Here is a 21096-nt window from a genome sequence, read left to right as displayed (position 1 = left end):
CTGACAGCAAGGTTGGCAGACGGTGGTGGCCGTCTGCAGGAGTTGGTGGAACTCCGCAGAGCCGTAAGGACCGGGGTTGGGCGTCGGCCCACCGGTACCGGACCGGGGAACAGAGCGAAGCTAAGCGCACAGGCAGGGCCATCGGACCCCGACCAGGCTTGGAGCCGCCGTCAATAGTCAAATCCGAATGTGACAGGAACCCCAGGGGTTTCCTAACTACCCAAGTCCCGTCAGAAGGCAACCGTCCAAACCGTGAGGATATACAGCCACCGCCACAGGCTAGAAATTCAAGGGCCAGCGCTTGCGGGCAAACGGGCTCCTACGGCACCTATACGCCGGGGAGCGGACTACCGTTGGGAAGCCATCGGAGTCAACACAGTACACAAAGATGCAGGGAAAGACAGCCACCATCACCTGTCTGGGGAGAGACACTGCAGCCGGCTGCGGGACCCGTCCATCAAGCCGTTTGGTTTACCGGAGCCTTTGTGCATCTATTGCTGAGTGAGTACACCCGTGCCATCCGGCACCACACCGCACTGTTCCTGCAACCCTGCACTTCACCAACCCTGCCTCCCCGTCACACCACCGGGCTCCGGGACCACCAACCCCTACCCACGGAGGGGGAAAACAACATCCCAGCTGCTCCCTACCATCGCTCCCGGGATCCCCGTCACCAGCAGCGGTGGTGCCCATCTTCACCACAACCCGTGGGTGGCGTCACGGACTAAATCCCCAAACAAACCACCCCCTTTTCACTCACGGGCGAGGAGCACCGCTCGAGTCCCCTGATCCGGCCCACCGCTTGAGCCACCGGGCAGCAGCAGCGTCGGACCCGAGCGTTAGCGAGCGCAGCGCCCCACCGCCCGCGACAACTTATACACAGTCGATAACTCATGATCCACAATAGTAATGTCACAGCTCACCTCATCCTCCTCCTCTACAATGACTAATTACACCTCTATATACAGTAGATAACACAGGATCCACTAGTCACAATAGGTGATGTCACAGCTCACATCCTCCCCCTCTTGTTCAATGACTGATAACACCTCTATACACAGTCGATAACTTAAGATCCACAATAGTGATGTCACAGCTCACCTCATCCTCCACCTGTACGATGACTGATAACATCTCTATATACAGTAGATAACACAGCATCCACCATTCACAATAGGTTATGTCACAGCTCACATTCTCCCCATCCTGTACAATGACTGATAACACCTTTATACACAGTCGATAACACAGGATCCACAATAGTGATGTCACAGCTCACCTCTACTTCCTCCTGTACAATGACTGATAACACCTTTATACACAGTCGATAACACAGGATCCACAATAGTGATGTCACAGCTCACCTCTACTTCCTCCTGTACAATGACTGATAACACCTCTATATACAGTAGATAACGTTTCCTCCCTCTACTAACTTTCCTAAACCCAAGATTGTCATTTCTGTGTGTGGTTCTACCATTACTCTCAAGCATCACACCCGCTGTCTTGGGGTTATAATTGACTCAGATCTCTCCTTCACTCCCTACATCCGATTGCTCACTCACTTATGTCACCTGCACTTCAAAATCACCTTTTCTTACCATTGACAGATGGGGAAAGAGACAGCTCTGGAAAGAGACAGACCTGGAAAGAGACAGCCCGGGAAAGAGACATACCTGGAAAGAGACAGCCAGGCAAAGAGACAGGCGGGCAAGGAGACAGCTGGGCAAAGAGACAGACCTGGAAAGAGACAGACGGGAAAAGAGACAGACAGACAAAGAGACGAACGGGCAAAGAGACAGACCTGGAAAGAGACAGACGAGGAAAGAGACAGCCGGGGAAAGAGACAGTCCTGGAAAGAGACAGCCCTGCAAAGAGACAGTCGGGCAAAGAGACAGCCAGGCAAAGAGACAGTAGAGCAAAGTGACAGCCGGGCAAAGAGACAGCCCTGGAAAGAGACAGCCCTGGAAAGAGACAGTCGGGCAAAGAGACAGCCAGGCAAAGAGACTGCCGGGCAAAGAGACAGCCCTGGAAAGAGACAGCCCTGGAAAGAGACAGTCGGGCAAAGAGACAGCCAGGCAAAGAGACTGCCGGGCAAAGAGACAGCCGGGCAAAGAGACAGACCTGGAAAGGGACAGACGAGGAAAGAGACAGATGGGGAAAGAGATAGACCTGGAAAGAGACAGACGGGGCTAGAGACAGACGGCGCAAGACACAGACAGGGCAAGAGAGAGAGACAGACAGACACAAGCATTGAGACAGACACAGAGACACAGAGATAGAGACAGATAGACTGATACAAAGACAAACAGAGACATAGACACAGACAGACAAGGAAAGAGACAGACAGAGAGACAGACAGAAACACACAGACAGAGACTGGGAGAGAGACAGAGAGACAGTTACTATCCCGGGCAACGCCGGGTACTACAGCTAGTTTATTATATTGATGATTGGACCAGACAGTATACAGTACAAGCACTTGTTACCATTTATCCACATGAGAGAAGAAAAACAGCATCCGCCAAAGGAAGGAATCCGTAAAACAGCACATATTTTATTCCAACAATTAAAATGAAGACAGGATTAAAAACAGAATTAGTACACAACACAACCCATCGGTCAAACCTTAGTTCATACATGTATCAAGCGTTTTTGGTCAGAATCGTCCCTATTTTTTCTGACATTAAAAAAACTTTTCCCTTAAATAATTGGATCTAGTTGCCCTTTTATCCAAAAGTGTTTCATGGTTTCCCAAACATTTTGTATTCGTGGCTTGAATTGCTCATGCTTGCAAGGTGGAATCAAACCTGACTTTGGAATCCTGGCAAAAATAAGGCAAGAAAAGCAGCAAAAACCGTCAGGAAAACCTGCATTTTGGCAGCTGCTTTTTTACTTTCTAAAAGATCGGTTATTGGCTGCAGAAAGAAAAAGAAACAAGCGTACCATCTGGCTATGTCAGAGGATACAGCGTCACGTATCCGCTGGCAACAGCTCACTCCAGGGGCCCTGCTATCCCGGAGCCCCTGAGTGACACTAATGCTGGAAGCAGAGGCGTCCCGACTTCCAGCGACCCCCTGGGTACTCATGCAAGCTCCACCCCCAACGGTAACACCCCGCCCCATGTTTCCAGCGAAGGGCAACAGGTGACCCATCGGGAAGCTAGAGCATGTGTAGGAGGGCAACATAACTGTTCAGGTGCAGATCTACAAGACCTAACATCTGTATGTGTCGCCCAGGGTTATGGGGTACTTGGTCCCGGGCAGTATATATATTGGGAATGTCACTTTGGTGGCCGTTGCCCGGTTCCGTGCCCTGGGTGCTTTTTGAAAAGGGGATATATTTACAATGGATTAGATTAGTGTTCACACGTGACGCCATCTGTGGTATTGCGGCTATGTAGATGGAGCCGCCGCTGCACATTGTCCACTACTGGGGCTGGTGTTAATGGCAGCCTGGATGTTAGATCCTCCGCAAGCAGGGCCAGGCCCCGGAGGGTAGATGTAATGACGGGTGTTGGAAGAAGGTAGTCCCCACAAGGGGTTCAGTGCAACTGGATCTTTACTCACTTTTTGGTGGTAACTGGTCACCCGAGGCCGGCTGGTTTCACCTTCAGGTCCCCTTTGTCTCCGTGCCAGTGTAGTAATCTGGTACCTTCTTCCCCTGCACCTGTTTCTGGTTAGTGGGTCCCCGTGGCGTACAGCAACTGGTGGTCCCTGTCCAGTGGTTTTCCCACTGCTGTCCATATGACGGTAGCGTGATGCCCTGTGGGGTTGGAGTCTCTGGTCCTGTCCCGGCTCTCTCTTTGCTACTAAGTCTTGGATTTTTAGGGTCAGCGAGGTCCTTGATGGTCCCCTTGCTGTGCAGGTGTTATCAGGCCTGCCTGGAGCTTTATGCCTGACCTAGGGTCCTGTACGCCGTCGGTGCATAGTTCCGGGAGTTCTCCACCATACTCCACCGGCAACTAACCTCCTGGGCACTAGGTTACTGTTCACTCCAAGTCAATATGTCTCTTCACGTCCACCTTCACTCTCTGACCGACTGTCCACAGTCCGCCCCTCCCACCTAGTCAACTAGTGGACTGGACTGGCTTCACCTCTAGGTGGCCATCCATTGGTCCGATCCTAGCGTTGCACCATTGTATGGGGGATTGTTGGGGAAAACTGTGATTTTGTGAAGTGTTTGTGTGCGACCAGCACTGGTCTTCCGCGGCCCTAGGGGGTAGGCCCTGCATCCTGGTGGGGATGCAGAACCTTGTAGCTCCTTGATGGCTTCAGGGGCGCTACATGTATAGCTTGATATTTTTATGTAGTTCTCACCTTTGCTCTTTCTGATTTCTTCTATAAGGAACTGGACCTCTTCTTGAATTCTCTGCTCAATGCTTCTTTTTCCCATTCCAAAGTTCCTTAGTGTCATCAAAGTGAAGCGGCGTAACTGTCTCCAGCGTTCACCATTACTGGCGACCAACCCTGAAAAAGAATGTAGAATGACTAGTAACAATACCCATAAAGGTACTGTAAAGGCCCCGTTACACGGGACGATATATCGTGCGATCGCACCCGCCCCGTCGTTTGTGCATCACGGGCAATTTGTTGCCTGTTGGGCACAAAGTCGTTTACCCCTTGTCACACGTACTTACCTCCCATCCGACCTCGCTGTGGGTGGCGAACATCCTCTTCCTGAAGGGGGAGGGACGTTCGGCGTCACACAGCGGCCGCCAAATCGAAGCGGAGGGGCGGAGATGAGCGGGACATAACATCCCGCCCACCTTCTTCCTTCCGCATTGCCGGCGGGACGCAGGTAAGTTGTGTTCGTCGTTCCTGGGGTGTCACACGGAGCGACGTGTGCTGCCTCAGGAATGACGAAGAACCTGCATCCAGGAATGTGACCGACTTTATGAAAATGAACGACGTGTCAACGAGCAACGATAAGGTGAGTATTTTTGCTCGTTCACAGTCATTCGGAGCTGTCATACGGTATGACATCTCTAACGATGCCGGATGTGCGTCACGAATTCCGTGACCCCGACGACATATCGTTAGATATATCTTACCGTGTAATGCCGCCTTAAGACAGCAATTAAAGGGGATTTTCAATTACAATTATTTTGTAGCTTATCCAACTCACCAACTAACCACCAAATAGAATTCAAAGTACCTAGATGGAGGCTAAATGGTTAGGTTTGGCTTTTTGTATTAAAATATATATAGGCGACATATAAACAGTTAAGCATTTTTGGCTTTTCTTCAAGTTACACTACAATTTGAATGGAAAGAGCAAGAGACAAATGATCATAATATTTTTTTTCTATAGCATCAACATATTCTGAAGTGCTTTACGATTCAGACATACCATACAGTAGATTCATCCATCCACTTAGTTTCTACCAGGATAAAGCATCCACCAGTTACTTAATGGTAAAATGAGGTGAAAGAACCACATGTTCTCTTGATAGCTGAACTTATGCCTTATTTTGTTAAATGCTTTAAGGCCCCGTTACACGCAACAACGTATCTAACGATATATCGCCGGGGTCACGGATTCCATGACGCACATCCGGCATCGTTAGCGACATCGTTGCGTGTGACAGCAAGGAGCGACCATTAACAATTGAACATACTCACCTTATCGTCCATCGTTGACACGTCGTTCCTTTTCAAAAAAGCGTTGGTTGTTGAGCTTGCAGGTTGTTCGTCGTTCCCGAGGCAGCATACATCGCTATGTGTGACACCTCGGGAACGACGAACTACAGCTTACCTGCGGCCGCCGGCAATGAGGAAGGAAGGAGGTGAGCGGGATGTTACGCTCATCTCCGCCCCTCGTCTTCTATTGGGCGGACACTTAGTAACGCCGCTGTTACGCCGTATGAACCGCCCCCTTAGAAAGGAGGCGGTTCGCCGCAACAGCGACGTCGCTAGGCAGGTAAGTCCATGTGACGGCTCCTAACGATATTGTGCGCCACAGGCAGTGATCTGCCCGTGACGCACAAACGACGGGGGCTGGGGCATTCACCAGCGATATCGCTTGCGAGTAACACCCACTTAAATCCCCTCTTGATGCACCCAATTTCTGTTTTTGCAATTTCTTTTTTTTTCTCTCCATCTTCCAAGAGCCATAACTTTTTTTTATTTTTCTGTCCGCATAGACACACAAGGGCTTACTTTTTGCTGGACAAGTTGTTACTTTTAAATGCCATTATTCATTTTACCACGTAGTGTACTGGAAAAGGAGGAAAAAATCCCAATGCGGTGAAATTGCGAAAAAAACTGAAATTTTGATATTGCTTTTTGGGAGTTGTTTTTACAGTGCACATTGTGTGGTAAAAATAACCTCTCACTAGGATTCTCCTGATCAGGACGATTACGGCGATAGATAACTTGTCCAGTGTTTCTTATTATTTTACTGGTGAATAAAAAAAATCAGGACTTTGAAAAACTTTTTTTGATTCTGTTACCATTTTCTGAGACTCGTAAGATTATTACATTTTTTTGGTTGATGGAGCCATGTGAGGGTTTAATTTTGCGGGGCAAAAGAACATAGTTGTTAATACCAATTTTGGAATACATTTGATGTTTTGATCACTTGTTACAACATTTTTTGTGTTATTGTAGTGACAAAAAAACTTAATTTTGTCATTTAAAATTTTATTTTCTGTTTACAAATTGGGTTGATAATTTTTAGACTTTGCAAGATCGGAGTTTTCCGAATGCGGCAATATCACATACATCCATTTTTTTATTGGGGGAAAAGTGTAGTGATTTAGTAAGGGGTCAATATATGTTGGCAAAGGGTCAATATATAATGTGAGAACTAAACTGTACTGTGTATATATATATATATATATATATATATATATATATACTAGCTGTAGTACCCGGGCGTTGCCCGGGGTAGTAACTGTCTCTCTGTCTCTCTCCCAGTCTTTGTCTGTGTGTCGCTGTCTGTCTGTGTCTTTCGTTGTCTGTCTGTGTCTATGTCTCTGTCTGTATTTGTATCAGTCTGTCTCCATCTCTGTGTCTGTCTGTCTCTTTCCCCGTCTGTCTCTTTTCCCGTCTGTCTTTGTCTGTTTCTTTCCCGGTCTGTCTCTTTCCCCGTCTGTCTCTTTCCAGGTCTGTCTCTTTCCAGGTCTGTCTCTTTCCCTGTCTGTCTCTTTCTAGGTCTGTCTCTTTCTAGGGCTGTCTCTTTCCAGGGCTGTCTCTTTGCCCGGCTGTCTCTTTGCCCGGCTGTCTCTTTGCCCGGCTGTGTCTTTCCAGGTCTGTCTCTTTCCAGGTCTGTCTCTTTCCAGGTCTGTTTCTTTCCAGGGCTGTCTCTTTGTCCGGCTGTCTCTTTGTCCGGCTGTCTCTTTGTCCGGCTGTCTCTTTGCCAGGCTGTCTCTTTGCAGGTCTGTCTCTTTCCAGGTCTGTCTCTTTCCAGGTCTGTCTCTTTCCAGGTCTGTTTCTTTCCAAGGCTGTCCCTTTGTCCGGCTGTCTCTTTGCCAGGCTGTCTCTTTGCAGGTCTGTCTCTTTCCAGGTCTGTCTCTTTCCAGGTCTGTCTCTTTCCAGGTCTGTTTCTTTCCAAGGCTGTCTCTTTGTCCGGCTGTCTCTTTGTCCGGCTGTCTCTTTGCCCTGCTGTCTCTTTGCAGGTCTGTCTCTTTCCAGGTCTGTCTCTTTCCAGGTCTGTCTCTTTCCAGGTCTGTTTCTTTCCAAGGCTGTCCCTTTGTCCGGCTGTCTCTTTGTCCAGCTGTCTCTTTGCCAGGCTGTCTCTTTGCCCTGCTGTCTCTTTGTCCAGCTGTCTCTTTGCCAGGCTGTCTCTTTGCCCTGCTGTCTCTTTGCAGGTCTGTCTCTTTCCAGAAGAAAACAAAACTGAATATTCCAGTCCATCCTAGTCATTACAGACATAGAGAGTCACCAAATATAAACTAAAGGAACCTATATTGACCTCCATATACAAAAATTATGCTCACTTATGAACAGACAGTGATAATATTTTAAATTTTTTTTTTTGAAAAATTTATTTATATAGTTCAAAGGGATACAAAAAGTGCAACACAAAGTGCAATGTGCATAAAAACATGTGCTGATAGTCAGGACAGCATGTCAGAATAAGACAGACTAAAATAATCAGAATGCCTTGCAGGGTATGAGTATACAAACAGTGTATATAGTCAAAGTTCATACAATATAAGCATAATGATGAACACTCAATTGTATTACAGTGAAACATCAAATAAGCAGCCTAGACAGACACGTATAGTGGTCACATAGGACCTAACACAGAGCAGGAGTATATAAAGAGTGTATATAATCCAAGTTCATGCATAATGAGCAGAATAATGAACAGCTGAATACATCATGATTAAACTCCACACTTGACCTGAATAGACATGCTTATCTGGGAGCTACCAATAGATAAAGGCACATACAGTAAAAGATACGGTAGCCCACCAGAAACACTCATTTGTATAGCCACCAAGAACATCCATAATATGCAAGGGTTAAACCAGGAAGGTATGATAGCCCACCAGGAGGAGATGTTAAAGCCTGCCTGACACGCCGCCCTGCACCTCAGACGCGTTTCGCCACCAGCTTCATCGGTGAGGTGGTGGCGAAACGCGTCTGAGGTGCAGGGCGGCGTGTCAGGCAGGCTTTAACGTCTCCTCCTGGTGGGGATCATGATGTATTCAGCTGTTCATTATTCTGCTCATTATGCATGAACTTGGATTATATACACTCTTTATATACTCCTGCTCTGTGTTAGGTCCTATGTGACCACTATACGTGTCTGTCTAGGCTGCTTATTTGATGTTTCACTGTAATACAATTGAGTGTTCATCATTATGCTTATATTGTATGAACTTTGACTATATACACTGTTTGTATACTCATACCCTGCAAGGCATTCTGATTATTTTAGTCTGTCTTATTCTGACATGCTGTCCTGACTATCAGCACATGTTTTTATGCACATTGCACTTTGTGTTGCACTTTCTGTCTCTTTCCAGGTCTGTCTCTTTCCCTGTCTGTCTCTTTCCAGGGCTGTCTCTTTCCAGGGCTTTCTCTTTGCCCGGCTGTCTCTTTCCAGGGCTGTCTCTTTCCAGGGCTGTCTCTTTCCAGGTCTGCCTTTTTGCCCGGCTGTCTCTTTGCCCGGCTGTCTCTTTCCAGGGCTGTCTCTTTCCCCGTCTGTCTCTTTCCCCATCTGTCTCTTTCCAGGTCTGTCTCTTTCCAGGTCTGCCTCTTTGCCCGGCTGTCTCTTTGCCCGGCTGTCTCTTTCCAGGGCTGTCTCTTTCCCCGTCTGTCTCTTTCCCCATCTGTCTCTTTCCAGGTCTGTCTCTTTCCAGGTCTGCCTCTTTGCCCGGCTGTCTCTTTGCCAGGCTGTCTCTTTGCCCAGCTGTCTCTTTCCAGGTCAGTCTCTTTCCAGGTCTGTCTCTTTCCAGGGCTGTCTCTTTATCCGGCTGTCTCTTTGCCCATCTGTCTCTTTCCAGGTCAGTGTCTTTCCAGATCTGTCTCTTTCAAGGTCTGTCTCTTTCCAGGGCTGTCTCTTTCCAGGGCTGTCTCTTTCCAGGGCTGTCTCTTTGCCCGGCTGTCTCTTTGCCCGGCTGTCTCTTTCCAGGTCAGTCTCTTTCCAGGTCTGTCTCTTTCCAGGGCTGTCTCTTTATCCGGCTGTCTCTTTGCCCATCTGTCTCTTTCCAGGTCAGTGTCTTTCCAGATCTGTCTCTTTCAAGGTCTGTCTCTTTCCAGGGCTGTCTCTTTCCAGGGCTGTCTCTTTCCAGGGCTGCCTCTTTGCCCGGCTGTCTCTTTGCCCGGCTGTCTCTTTGCCCGGCTGTCTCTTTGCCCGGCTGTCTCTTTCCAGGTCTGTCTCTTTCCAGGTCTGTGTCTTTCCCGGTCTGTCTCTTTCCCCATCTATATATTTATAAGAAACTAATCGGTCCACCACCAATTTGGAAGTACTTCCTATTTATGTATATACAGTATATATAGGAGGCACTTCCAAATTGGTGGTGGAATGATTCATTTCTTCTCCTTTCATGCTAGGTAGCGGCATAAGGTTAATCGAGATCAGAGATCAGGTTTAAGTGTCAAGTTTGAGACGCATTTTAATTAAACCTCATGTTCCTGTATTATAAAGTAGTATACAATTGTAATTTTAATCATACAATGCATTTGTAAACTAAATCTAGTCTTTTTGCTCACCGTGCCCTCCAGAAGATATCCTGTCCAGAAGTGGCATGTGTCCCCTGGCACCAAAGTCTTCGGCATTGTCTATGAGAGCCTCCTTCACCGCATCATAACTGCACAGTACCACAACGGGATCCATGCCCATATGGATGGTGTATACCGGTCCATACTTCTCACTGAGCTAGTGGGGACACAAACCGAACAGGTCAACTGAATTTGGTCAGTACAGTAAACCATAAACCAATTTTCCAACATAGATGAATTATATAATAAATGCCATAACTATGTAACTAAAGTCACACGATGGGAGAAGAAAACAATAACTTGCCAATTTTCTGCTCTTTTAATTGACCATAGGAAACAGTAAGTGATGTTTGTTAGTATTTTTTAACCTGGTGGCATAACATATTTGGACAACAGAAATTTTGTGTATCCGTTGTGCACCCTCCCTCAAGAAAACAATTTTTTCCCAAATTTCCTTTTAACTCCAAAGGCAACGAAAACATGTGAGTGTTATATTACATTTCGGTAGTTTCGTAATTTTGATATTCTAATTCTAGGAGAAGACACAACAAAAAAAGCGGATTAGAATTTGCATTTTCATTTTCTTCAGCTGAACCTCATTGGACTAAAGGCTGCTTTACATGCAGCGACATCGCTAAGCAATGTCGCTGGTGAAAGCACCCGCCCCCGTCGGTTCTGCGTCATGGGCAAATCGCTGCCCATGGCGCACAACATTGCTAGGACCCGTCGCACGGACTTACCTGCCTAACGACGTCGCTGTGACCGGCGAACCGCCTCCTTTCTAAGGGGGCGGTTCGTGTGGCATCACAGCGACGTCACATGGCAGCCGTCTAATAGAAGCAGAGGGGCGGAAAGCAGCCAAAGGTAAGACACGCCCACCTCGTTGCCGGAGGATGAAGGTATGGTGTTGTTCGTCATTCCTGGGGTGTCACACATAGCAAGGTGTGCTGCCGCAGGAACGACGAACAACCTGCGTCTTGAACCAGCAACGACATTTGGGATTTGAACGGCGTGTCAACGATCAACGATAAGGTAAGTAATTTTGATCATTAATGGTCTTTCGTGCATTTCACACGCAACGACGTCGCTAACGAGGCCGGATGTGCGTCACGAATTCCGTGACCCCAACGACATCTCGTTTGCGATGTCGTTGCGTGTAAAGCCCCCTTAAGCTACAAGTAAATGAGGGTCAATAATTAACTCTTGTTTTTTTAGACAATCAATTCTCGAAAACCCTTACGAAACAGAGAAATGAACAAACATAGCAAGATATGGCTTTGTTATTAACAGATGACTGGCACGTACACAATCCATGATGTGTACTACATATTTTAATTACTTTGTCTCTTCTAATCAGAGGATAGAAAACAACAACTTCTTATAGTTGTTCAGCTTTAAAAAAAAAATTAAAAATTGCAGAATCAAGGGATGAGTAAAAGGATATACTACAATAGTATATATTCACTCCCTCTGACCCATTGGACCCTTTGAGCTAATCAAATAGTCTACGCCATGTTATTTGATGATGGCCCATTACAGTCACTTGGCCTCCGTACCCAATTATGGGCCCCAGCAGTCAGATGACTAATGATTAGAATGAAACACCATTGTTTTTGGAGATCATCATAATAGCCTGTGGAGACAAATCTATATGAATAAGTGTTATGCCTGCCAAGTGTGACAAGCATGGCATATGCGGGCGTCTGACACACAACAAAAAAACACAAGAAACAAATGGGATACTTGATAACAATGGAGGGCCCTGGAGCTAGTGAGAGGGGTAGATGGGACACACCCTATCCTCAAAGGCAGCTGTCCCTACCCTCCTTGCCAGTCCCTAATGTCACGCTTGTCAAGTGTGACGAGTGTGGCATGTGCGTTCAGACCTGTGGACGTAAAAAAAAAGGACACCAGGGACATAATAATAATTGAGGGTCCTGAACACAGTGAGAGGGGTAGATGGGACACCCCCTATCCTCAGCTGCAGCTATCCCTACTCTCCTGACTAGTTCCTATACAGTCTCCACAACTGTTGCTGAGCAGCAACCTGAGACTCTGAGAAGCCCTGTAGATACCCTGGCTAGTGAGAGGCAGATGAGGTTCACTAGACCCACTGCTGCACTAATAAGGCACAAGGGAAGAAAAGACATATCGGGGAAACAGCAACAAACAAGAAAAAGGTTAAACTCCGACTACGGGACAAATACTCAGCAGAACCTTCACCAAGGCAGCCAGAATACAACTGGATTGTATAATCAGCCGGGATTGCTGGGAAAGACAACTACTTAAACCCAAAAGGGCGTGGCTACAAAGAAGCAGCAGCTGATATGCACTGCAATGGGCTGCTGGCAACAAAACTGACATTAACTCATAAAGCACCAAAAGAAAGGAAACAATTTAATTGTAGAGTCCCAGATGGAAATGAGGGTCTCCAGTCCTAAAACTATCACTAGTCTCTAGAAAACAAGGGGATGACCGTGACAATAAGGATCCGTAATCGCAGATGTTTTAGCTGTTGCCATGTTTTCCAAAGTTTTAATCATGATATACGATTAAATCAAATAAATTAACTTGTAGTTAAAGGTTATCTTAATGATGAGTGAGCTTGCTCAACCGAGCATCAGGGTGATCGGGTATGTTTGGTGCTCGACCAAGAATCATGGGTGCTCGGATGTGTCGCTTGTAAACGATTTGACACAAAGAGTTGGCTCCCTTCAGTGAATGATGGGAGCCGGGAAACAATGTGACAGCCGCTTGCAGTTTCTGAATAGCTTTCACCGGGGGTAAAAACAACCTGCTTGGGTGATGTGTGAAACCACCTCCAACTTCCCTGCACTTTCCCGGAAATGCTCTGTGTATGGCTGGCTGTATGTGAGTGGAGAACCAAACTGCACAATCATTGACATTATACTCGTTACTTGAGTTGCGGTTGTCAGAGCATCCAATCGGCTCAACTCGTAAAAGTAAAGAGCACCTAAGAACGTTTGTGCTCTCTCTCCATTACTTATTTTTTAACATTTTCCTTTTTGCAGTTGAAACGCCTGCGCCGGGGCTTGCAGGGCTCGCACGGTCACCGGGCCAGTGGTATTCGGGGTCAGGCTGTGAGTGGCCCGACCCGGCTTCCGTGACCCCCGGCGGGTTTCAATAAAAGGAAAGTCCGACAGTCAGTCCGGTGTTACAAGGGGGATGGAATGAGGGTAACGTGGTTCCTGGAGAGCTTGCCATCACTCTCCCCCAGGAAATGGTACGGGACAGGGACGAGGGATGCTTGTGTCGCGGGCGGAGGAGGGGACGCTGCGCTCTCCCACTGCTCGGGTCCGGCCGCTGCTGCTGCGGCTGCCGCTGCTGCTTCGTGGTGGCTCGAGCGGTGGGCCGGATCCCGGGGACTCGAGCAGCGCTCCTCGCCCGTGAGTGAAAAGGGAGTTTTGATTGTGGGGGTTTTGATTATTGTCCGTGACGCCACCCACGGTTGTGGTGATATTGGTGACACCACCGCTGCTCTGAACGGGGATCCCGGAAGCGGTGACAGGTAGCAGCTTTGTTGTTAGTTCTCCCCTCCGTGGGTAGGGGGTTGGTTGTCCCGGGGCCCGGTGATGGGGTAGGTAGGGATGACAGGCAGGTTACGGGGCCTGGTGAGGTGCAGGGTCGCGGGGGCAGCGCTGTGCCGCACGGCACGGTGGTACTCACTCAGCCAATGATGAGGACACAGTTCTCAGTAAAACACACGGCTGGATGGACGGGTCCCACAGACGGCTGCGGTGTTGTTTTCTCCCGGCAGGTTGGTGGTGACTGCCTTTCCCTGCACCTAAGTAGTTTGTACGGTTCCAATGGGTTCCCACCGGTAACCCGCTCCCCGGCTTGGATATGGGCCGGAGGAGCCCCTTTTGGCCGCAGGCGCTGGCCCTGAGAAACGGTTGCCTTGGCGGTGGCGGTGTCTCTCTCACTTGGTTGGACTGTTGCCTTCTGTCGGGACTTGGCTGTTGGGAAACCCAGGAGGTTCCCTTCACTAACGAATTTGGCAAATTCACGGCGACTCCTAGCCTTGCCGGGGTCCGTAAGCCCCTGCCAGATGGTGCTGACTTCTCTTCGTGTACCGGTCCGGTACCGCTGGGCCACCGCCCGTCCACGGTCCTTACGGTAGACTCCAATCGGCCACTCCTGTAGACGGTCACCACCGTCTGCCAACCTTGCTGATCTGTCCGGGCCACACACCCGGACCAACTTCAGGCTGCTTAGCTGTCACTTTTCTCCTCTCTCACTACTCTCCCTCCTTCCACTTTCACTGCCAACTCTGAACTGCCTGGTTTTCCCGCCTCCAGGACTGTAAACTCCTCGGTGGGCGGGACCAACCGCCTGGCCCACCTCCTGGTGTGGACATCAGCCCCTGGAGGAAGGCAACAAGGGTTTTGTGTTTTGACTTCGGTGTGCCTGCTGGGAGTGTGGGGCGTGTTGGTGTTGTTCTCTGTGGCCCCTGGCTTGTCCAGGGCGCCACACTTGCAGCGCCACCCGTCGTTTGCGGCCAGGTGTTCAGCCGCCGCTGCGCAGTCTCTCTCCGGGGCAGGTGTTACGGGCAGCCGGATGGAATCGCTCCCCATGGGTGGACCGGGGTGGCCCCGGGAGGTTTATGAGACCCAGGGCAACAGTCCTCAGGGACACCGGGGGCACAGGGCGGCGGCATTACTCACAGCAGTCACGGAGTGCGGTTCCAGTTGTTCTTTATTTAAAGTCCGTTCCACATCGCACCCGGGTGCTGGTCCTCGCTGCCTGTAGCCTTTGGTCGATCCTGGGCAGGTAGGAGGAAGGGGCCTGTGGAGTGATCTGGGGGTCCCTCTCTCTTTCGGTGCGATAATGCTATCCCCGTGGCATGGAGCATCTTGGGGACCCGCCGCCATTATTATTATTATTTTATTATTATTTATTATTATAGCGCCATTTATTCCATGGCGCTTTACAAGTGAAAGAGGGTATACGTACAACAATCATTAACAGTACAAGACAGACTGGTATAGGAGGAGAGAGGACCCTGCCCGCGAGGGCTCACAGTCTACAGGGAATGGGTGATGGTACAATAGGTGAGAACAGAGCTGGTTGCGCAGTGGTCTACTGGACTGAGGGCTATTGTAGGTTATAGGCTTGTTGGAAGAGGTGGGTCTTGAGGTTCCTCTTGAAGCTTTCCACGGTAGTGGAGAGTCTGATGTGCTGAGGTAGAGCGTTCCAGAGTATGGGGGATGCACGGGAGAAATCTTGTACACGATTGTGGGAAGAGGAGATAAGAGAGGAGCAGAGAAGGAGATCTTGTGAGGATCTAAGGTTGCGTGTAGGTAGGTACCGGGAGACTAGGTCACAGATGTAGGGAGGAGACAGGTTGTGCATGGCTTTGTATGTCATGGTTAATGTTTTGAACTGGAGTCGTTGGGCGATGGGAAGCCAGTGAAGGGATTGGCAGAGTGGCGAGGCTGGCGAGTAGAGAGGGGAGAGGTGGATTAAGTGGGCTGCAGAATTTAGGATAGATTGGAGGGCTGCAAGAGTGTTGGAAGGGAGGCCAGAGAGCAGGAGGTTGCAGTAGTCGAGGCGGGAGATGATGAGGGCATGCACTAATGTTTTTGCAGATTCTTGGTTAAGGAAAGCACGGATCCGGGAAATATTTTTGAGTTGTAATCGGCATGAGTTGAAGAGGGCTTGGATGTGTGGCTTGAAGGATAGAGCAGAGTCGAGGGTCACTCCAAGTCAACGAGCTTGCGAGATTGGGGTGAGTGAGCAACCATCAAGTTTGATGGAAAGGCTTGTTGGAGGAGATGAGTGAGGAGGAGGAAAGACAATGAACTCTGTTTTGTCCATGTTAAGTTTTAGGAATCGTGCAGAGAAGAAGGATGAAATAGCAGACAAACATTGTGGTATTTTGGTTCGTAGAGAGGTAATGTCAGGTCCAGAGAGGTAGATCTGTGTGTCATCGGCATAGAGATGATACTGGAAGCCGTGGGACTCTATGAGCTGTCCCAGGCCGAAGGTGTAGATGGAGAACAGCAGGGGTCCAAGAACTGAGCCTTGAGGGACACCGACAGATAGGGGGCGAGATGAGGAAGTGGTGTGAGAATGGGAGACGCTGAAAGTTCGGTCGGTTAGGTATGAGGAGATCCAAGATAGGGCCAAGTCTGTGATGCCCAGAGATGAGAGAATCTGTAGTAGGAGGGAATGGTCTACTGTGTCGAAGGCAGAGGACAGGTCCAGGAGGAGGAGGATAGAGTAGTGTCGCTTGGCTTTGCCATTCTGTCTGTCTCTCTTCCAGTAGCGGACACACACCAACCGCCACCGGGTACAACTTTCTCCAGGGATCCCCAGTCCTCAGCTCCATTCCCTTCCTCTAGGTGTTATCAGCCCTGGTCTCGTGGCATCTCCTCAACAGGAGCTGTCCTGTGTAAGTCTGCACTCTGCTGCAGCCTCTGATGTTCTGACAAACTTTCTGTGTGTTCTGCACTAAACTCACTCCTATTCAGGCCCCCCTCCCCTTGGTTGTCATGGGGACCTGTCTGTGTCCAGCCACCTGCTCATTAAGGAGATAGGATGAGTCATGGACTCAAAACGTCATGCTGCAAAAGCTATTAACTCCTTCCTGCCAGTGTGATGTGAGTGTGTGTGTGGACTTCACTCCTCCTGCCCGGGAAAAAATGGGGTAACATTTAATTCCCTGTAATGACCAGTTTACAGGGGCGTTACACTCCTCCAGACCAAAAACGCAACACGCCGGGGTTGCGACAACAAACATCACTGCAAAAAAGACTTTTCACAGATATACAAATTAACACGTCCCTTCTACCGGGACCCAATAAAGGATAGGAAGAGGCAGGAGGAAAAAGAAGAAGGAAGAGAAGAAAAGCATGGAAAAAGAAATATTTGCATATAAAAAAAAAAACATTTAAACTTTTGAGAACAGGCCTCCTTACGACGCTCCAAGGCCCTCCAGGTACCCAGGTTTAGGGAAAAAGCTCAGTAGTCCAAATCCCGGTACGGGCTGCGGTGCCGGGCTCACCCCTCCGGCCACCACTCGCCAAAGCTCGCACCCGGGCAGTCTATATCATTCCCCCATCTCCTCCTGGTCCTGGGGAGGCAGGGTTCCTGGCTCCTAGCAAATGTCCAACAAAGGGGTGGGTACAGATTTTCGCGCCCCGCTGTAGCCCCACCCACGAAGGGCGGGCAAGTCCAGTCCTTGTTGGAATGCATGGCGCCCATCCCATTCTCAATGGACGCCATTGTACAGTCTAACTCCATTTGTCGCATACCCGCAGCCGCGGGCACCAAAATAAATGTTAGACAATCCAATTTTTCAGATGGTAAACACAAGGCACGCATCACCCGGCGTTTCCGGGTCTTGTCCGGACCCTGCTCGCAGCGCCAAGTTAAAACGCCCACGCCGGGGCTTGCAGGGCTCGCACGGTCACTGGGCCGGTGGTATGCGGGGTCAGGCTGTGAGTGGCCCGACCCGGCTTCCGTGACCCCCGGCGGGTTTCAATAAAAGGAAAGTCCGACAGTCAGTCTGGTGTTACAAGGGGGATGGAAGGAGGGTAACGGGGTTCCTGGAGAGCTTGCCATCACTCTCCCCCAGGAAACGGTACGGGACAGGGACGGGGGATGCTTGCAGCGCCACCCGTGGTTTGCGGCCAGGTGTTCAGCCGCCACTGCGCAGTCTCTCTCCGGGGCAGGTGTTACGGGCAGCCGGATGGAATCGCTCCCCACGGGTGGAGCGGGGTGGCCCCGGGAAGTTTATGAGACCCAGGGCAACAGTCCTCAGGGACACCGGGGGCACATGGCGGCGGCATTACTCACAGCAGTCACAGAGTGTGGTTCCAGTTGTTCTTTATTTAAAGTCCGTTCCACATTGCACCCGGGTGCTGGTCCTCGCCGCCTGTAGCCTTTGGTCGGTCCCGGGCAGGTAGGAGGAAGGGGCCGGTGGAGTGATCTGGGGGTCCCTCTCTCTTTCGGTGCGATAATGTGATCCCCATGGCATGGAGCATCTTGAGGACCCGCCGCCATTCTGTCTGTCTCTCTTCCAGTAGCGGACACACACCAACTGCCACTGGGTACAACTTTCTCCAGGGATCCCCAGTCCTCAGCTCCATTCCCTTCCTCTAGGTGTTATCAGCCCTGGTCTCGTGGCATCTCCTCAGCAGCAGCAGGAGCTGTCCTGTGTAAGTCTGCACTCTGCTGCAGCCTCTGATGTTCTGACAAACTTTCTGTGTTCTGCACTAAACTCACTCCTATTCAGACCTCCCCCCCCTTAGTTGTCATGGGGACCTGCCTGTGTCCAGCCACCTGCTCATTAAGGAGACAGGATGAGTCATGGACTCAAAACTTTATGCTGCAAAAGCTATTAACTCCTTCCTGCCAGTGTGATGTGAGTGTGTGTGTGTGGACTTCACTCCTCCTGCCCGGGAAAAAATGGGGTAACATTTAATACCCTGTAACGACCCGTTTACAGGGGCGTTACATGGACACAGGAATGTCTAGTACCTGGAACCCCATGGGTTAGATACTGTGAGTATAAATTATATTAATATCTAACCAATCCCACATTTCTGTATTTTTTTTTACAATTGGACAATCCCTTAAAGCTTGTAAAAAACTGGTAGGTAATCTTATGATATTTATTAGTATAAAGTAAATACATATGTTGACAATAAACCCCCTCCAAAAAACTGACACATGATTCATTCTTTATAAAGACTTTACAATGGAACAGTGGACACTGTATGTGTGTTGAATAGCATTCTAAACATCAGTAATGGAAAGGGGTCTTAATGGGGATGATAGAATACCACAAATATTCGCCGAATAGGTCGCCGCTATTCGACTATTCTCGAATATTCGATGCGTAATGTAAGTCTTCCCATAGACTTACATCGAGCATCGAATATTCGCATAGCGGTGACCTATTCGTCGGATATTCGCGAAGGCAAATATTTTGATATTCGATCATCCCTAGTTCTTAACAGTTAGAGCAATCAGACTATGGAATGATCTACCCAATGTAATTGGAGAGTAGATCACTCAACATTTTAGGGACTTAAACCAAGTCTCACAGTTATAATATATCTAGATAGTAATGATCTATATTCGATCCAGAAATGTAGACGGTGAAGGACCTGTCTTATTTTCATTCCTTTCGCTTTCTAATTCTTGGATTATGGAATAGTCCTCCATTTCTTATTGATACATGGAATTACAGTATATAGACTTACCTTATTCAATGACTTAAACATTTCTTTGGTATTGAGTTGAAACATATTTCCCAGGATGGGCAATGGTGTTGGCCCTGGTGGCAATTTGCCTCTGCCATTTGATTTCCTGGCTTGTGTAGTGCTTAGGAGAATGAAGACTACACAAGCTATCAGTAACAGAGTTGTTCCTCCGATGAAGTCCATTTTGACAACCGTCTCTTGAATCAAATGTAGCCCCAATTGGATCTGCACAATTTATAGAGGTGATGTCTCATGGGTGATGTATTTGGGACATTGATACCAAGTTACTCAGTAGCTACAGGTGAACTTAGTTTACTATATTCAAGTACATTGCCAAGACTGAGAAACAGTTGGCAGAAGCGGGACTGAAAGGTCAACTCAGTTCTTTGACTAGGATCTCTATGTAGGCTGCCAATAATGAGAAAGAAGTGACAAGAGTAGGATTTATAGATGGACTCAGTTCTTTGTGTATGATCCCAGTATATTACCAAGACTGAGAATAAAAAGTGTAGAGCTTGCGACTGATAGGTGGATGTGACGCCCTGGCAAAACCAGGTAGTCACAAATAGGCCCCTGCATAACACCTTCCCTCACTAGGAAACACTCAGCTGACCAGAAAACCCTAGTCACCTCCCTTAGGGACAGACAGGCACACCAGTGGGCGTGACCAGGCGGTTGGGACACGCCCACCCAGGGGTTTAGATGGCTCGAGGCAGAAAAAACAGGCAGATTGCTTTAGAGTTTAGTTTGGAGAGAATAGTGTGGGCTGGAGCTAAGGGTAGCTCCAGCGGTGAAGTTCAAGTTGAACGGTACCAGGGTTGGAGCCCAGGTGCCTTGGCTAGGAGGCAGATGGTGGTCTCCGTCAGCAGGAGACGGGAAGACGGCCCGGCGGAACTGAGGTGGACCGGGCCAGGGTTGTAGCCCGCTGGTACCGACACGGGGAACCGACCCGGAACCGTAGCACAAAGGGGGGTACTCAGACCCTGAAGCCAGGAACCAGAAACAAGTGGAACTGGTTAATTAACCGATTGAGGCCAGGACTAGAGGTCCTGTCCCACCCAAAGTCCCTCATATAAGACAACAGCCTACCGATTAGGGATAAGAGGTCACCGCCAGGGCCCATAGATCCCACAGGCCAGCGTCTGCGGGTCCGGCTCCTTAGGCCACATCCAGCTGGGAACGGACTCCTGAGTTTTATACTGGGAAAGTTCACCTTACACAACAGTGCAGGAAGAGGATAGAGACCACCAGCCGGGTGGGGGATCCCGAACGCAACCGGCGGCGGCATCGGCCACCATCACCTTGGTTTACCAGAGACTTGTGTGTTTTACTAACTGTGAGTACAACAGCACCCCCTGCGGTCATCATCTCCCCTGCACCAGAGCCACTGGGTCCCGGGGCCACCATGCCTGCCCACGGAGGGGTTAACAACTTGCTGCACAACATCTCCCCTGGGTGCCCCGTAACAGCAGCTGTGGTGTCCCACCTCACCACACACCGTGGGTGGCGTCATGGACTTACTACGGTCTAGCCCGTACATCTACGTCCCACTCATTTATTCGGCGTGTCCGCGAGACCCCCGTGTCCGGAGACCCTCAAGCCACTACCCTTGAAGGTCCGGGCCTGAGCAGCGACCGGCTGCTGACACGGGGGCGGCACATGGACTCAGTCCTTTCTGCAGGATC

General features: G+C 49.3%; 1 protein-coding gene across 1 annotated transcript in view; it reads right to left on the bottom strand.

Moving 5' to 3' along the window:
* LOC142251108 (cytochrome P450 2C16-like) overlaps window positions 1-19612 on the bottom strand; it is a 34963-nt gene extending 15351 nt beyond the window's left edge. Inside the window, exons 1-3 of the mRNA XM_075323623.1 lie at window positions 19412-19612; window positions 10170-10335; window positions 4320-4469 (exon numbers count right to left, since the gene is read on the bottom strand). Coding sequence (XP_075179738.1) covers window positions 4320-4469; window positions 10170-10335; window positions 19412-19594 — 499 coding nt within the window. The 5' untranslated portion in view covers window positions 19595-19612. The remainder of the gene's footprint in view (window positions 1-4319; window positions 4470-10169; window positions 10336-19411) is intronic.
* Between the last annotated feature and the right edge of the window lie 1484 nt (window positions 19613-21096).

This window comes from Anomaloglossus baeobatrachus, chromosome 9 (assembly GCF_048569485.1).
Source record: "Anomaloglossus baeobatrachus isolate aAnoBae1 chromosome 9, aAnoBae1.hap1, whole genome shotgun sequence".
NCBI lineage: Eukaryota > Metazoa > Chordata > Amphibia > Anura > Aromobatidae > Anomaloglossus > Anomaloglossus baeobatrachus.
The sequence above is the reverse complement of the archived record's forward strand: the minus strand, read 5'-3'. Positions and strand labels throughout refer to the sequence as shown.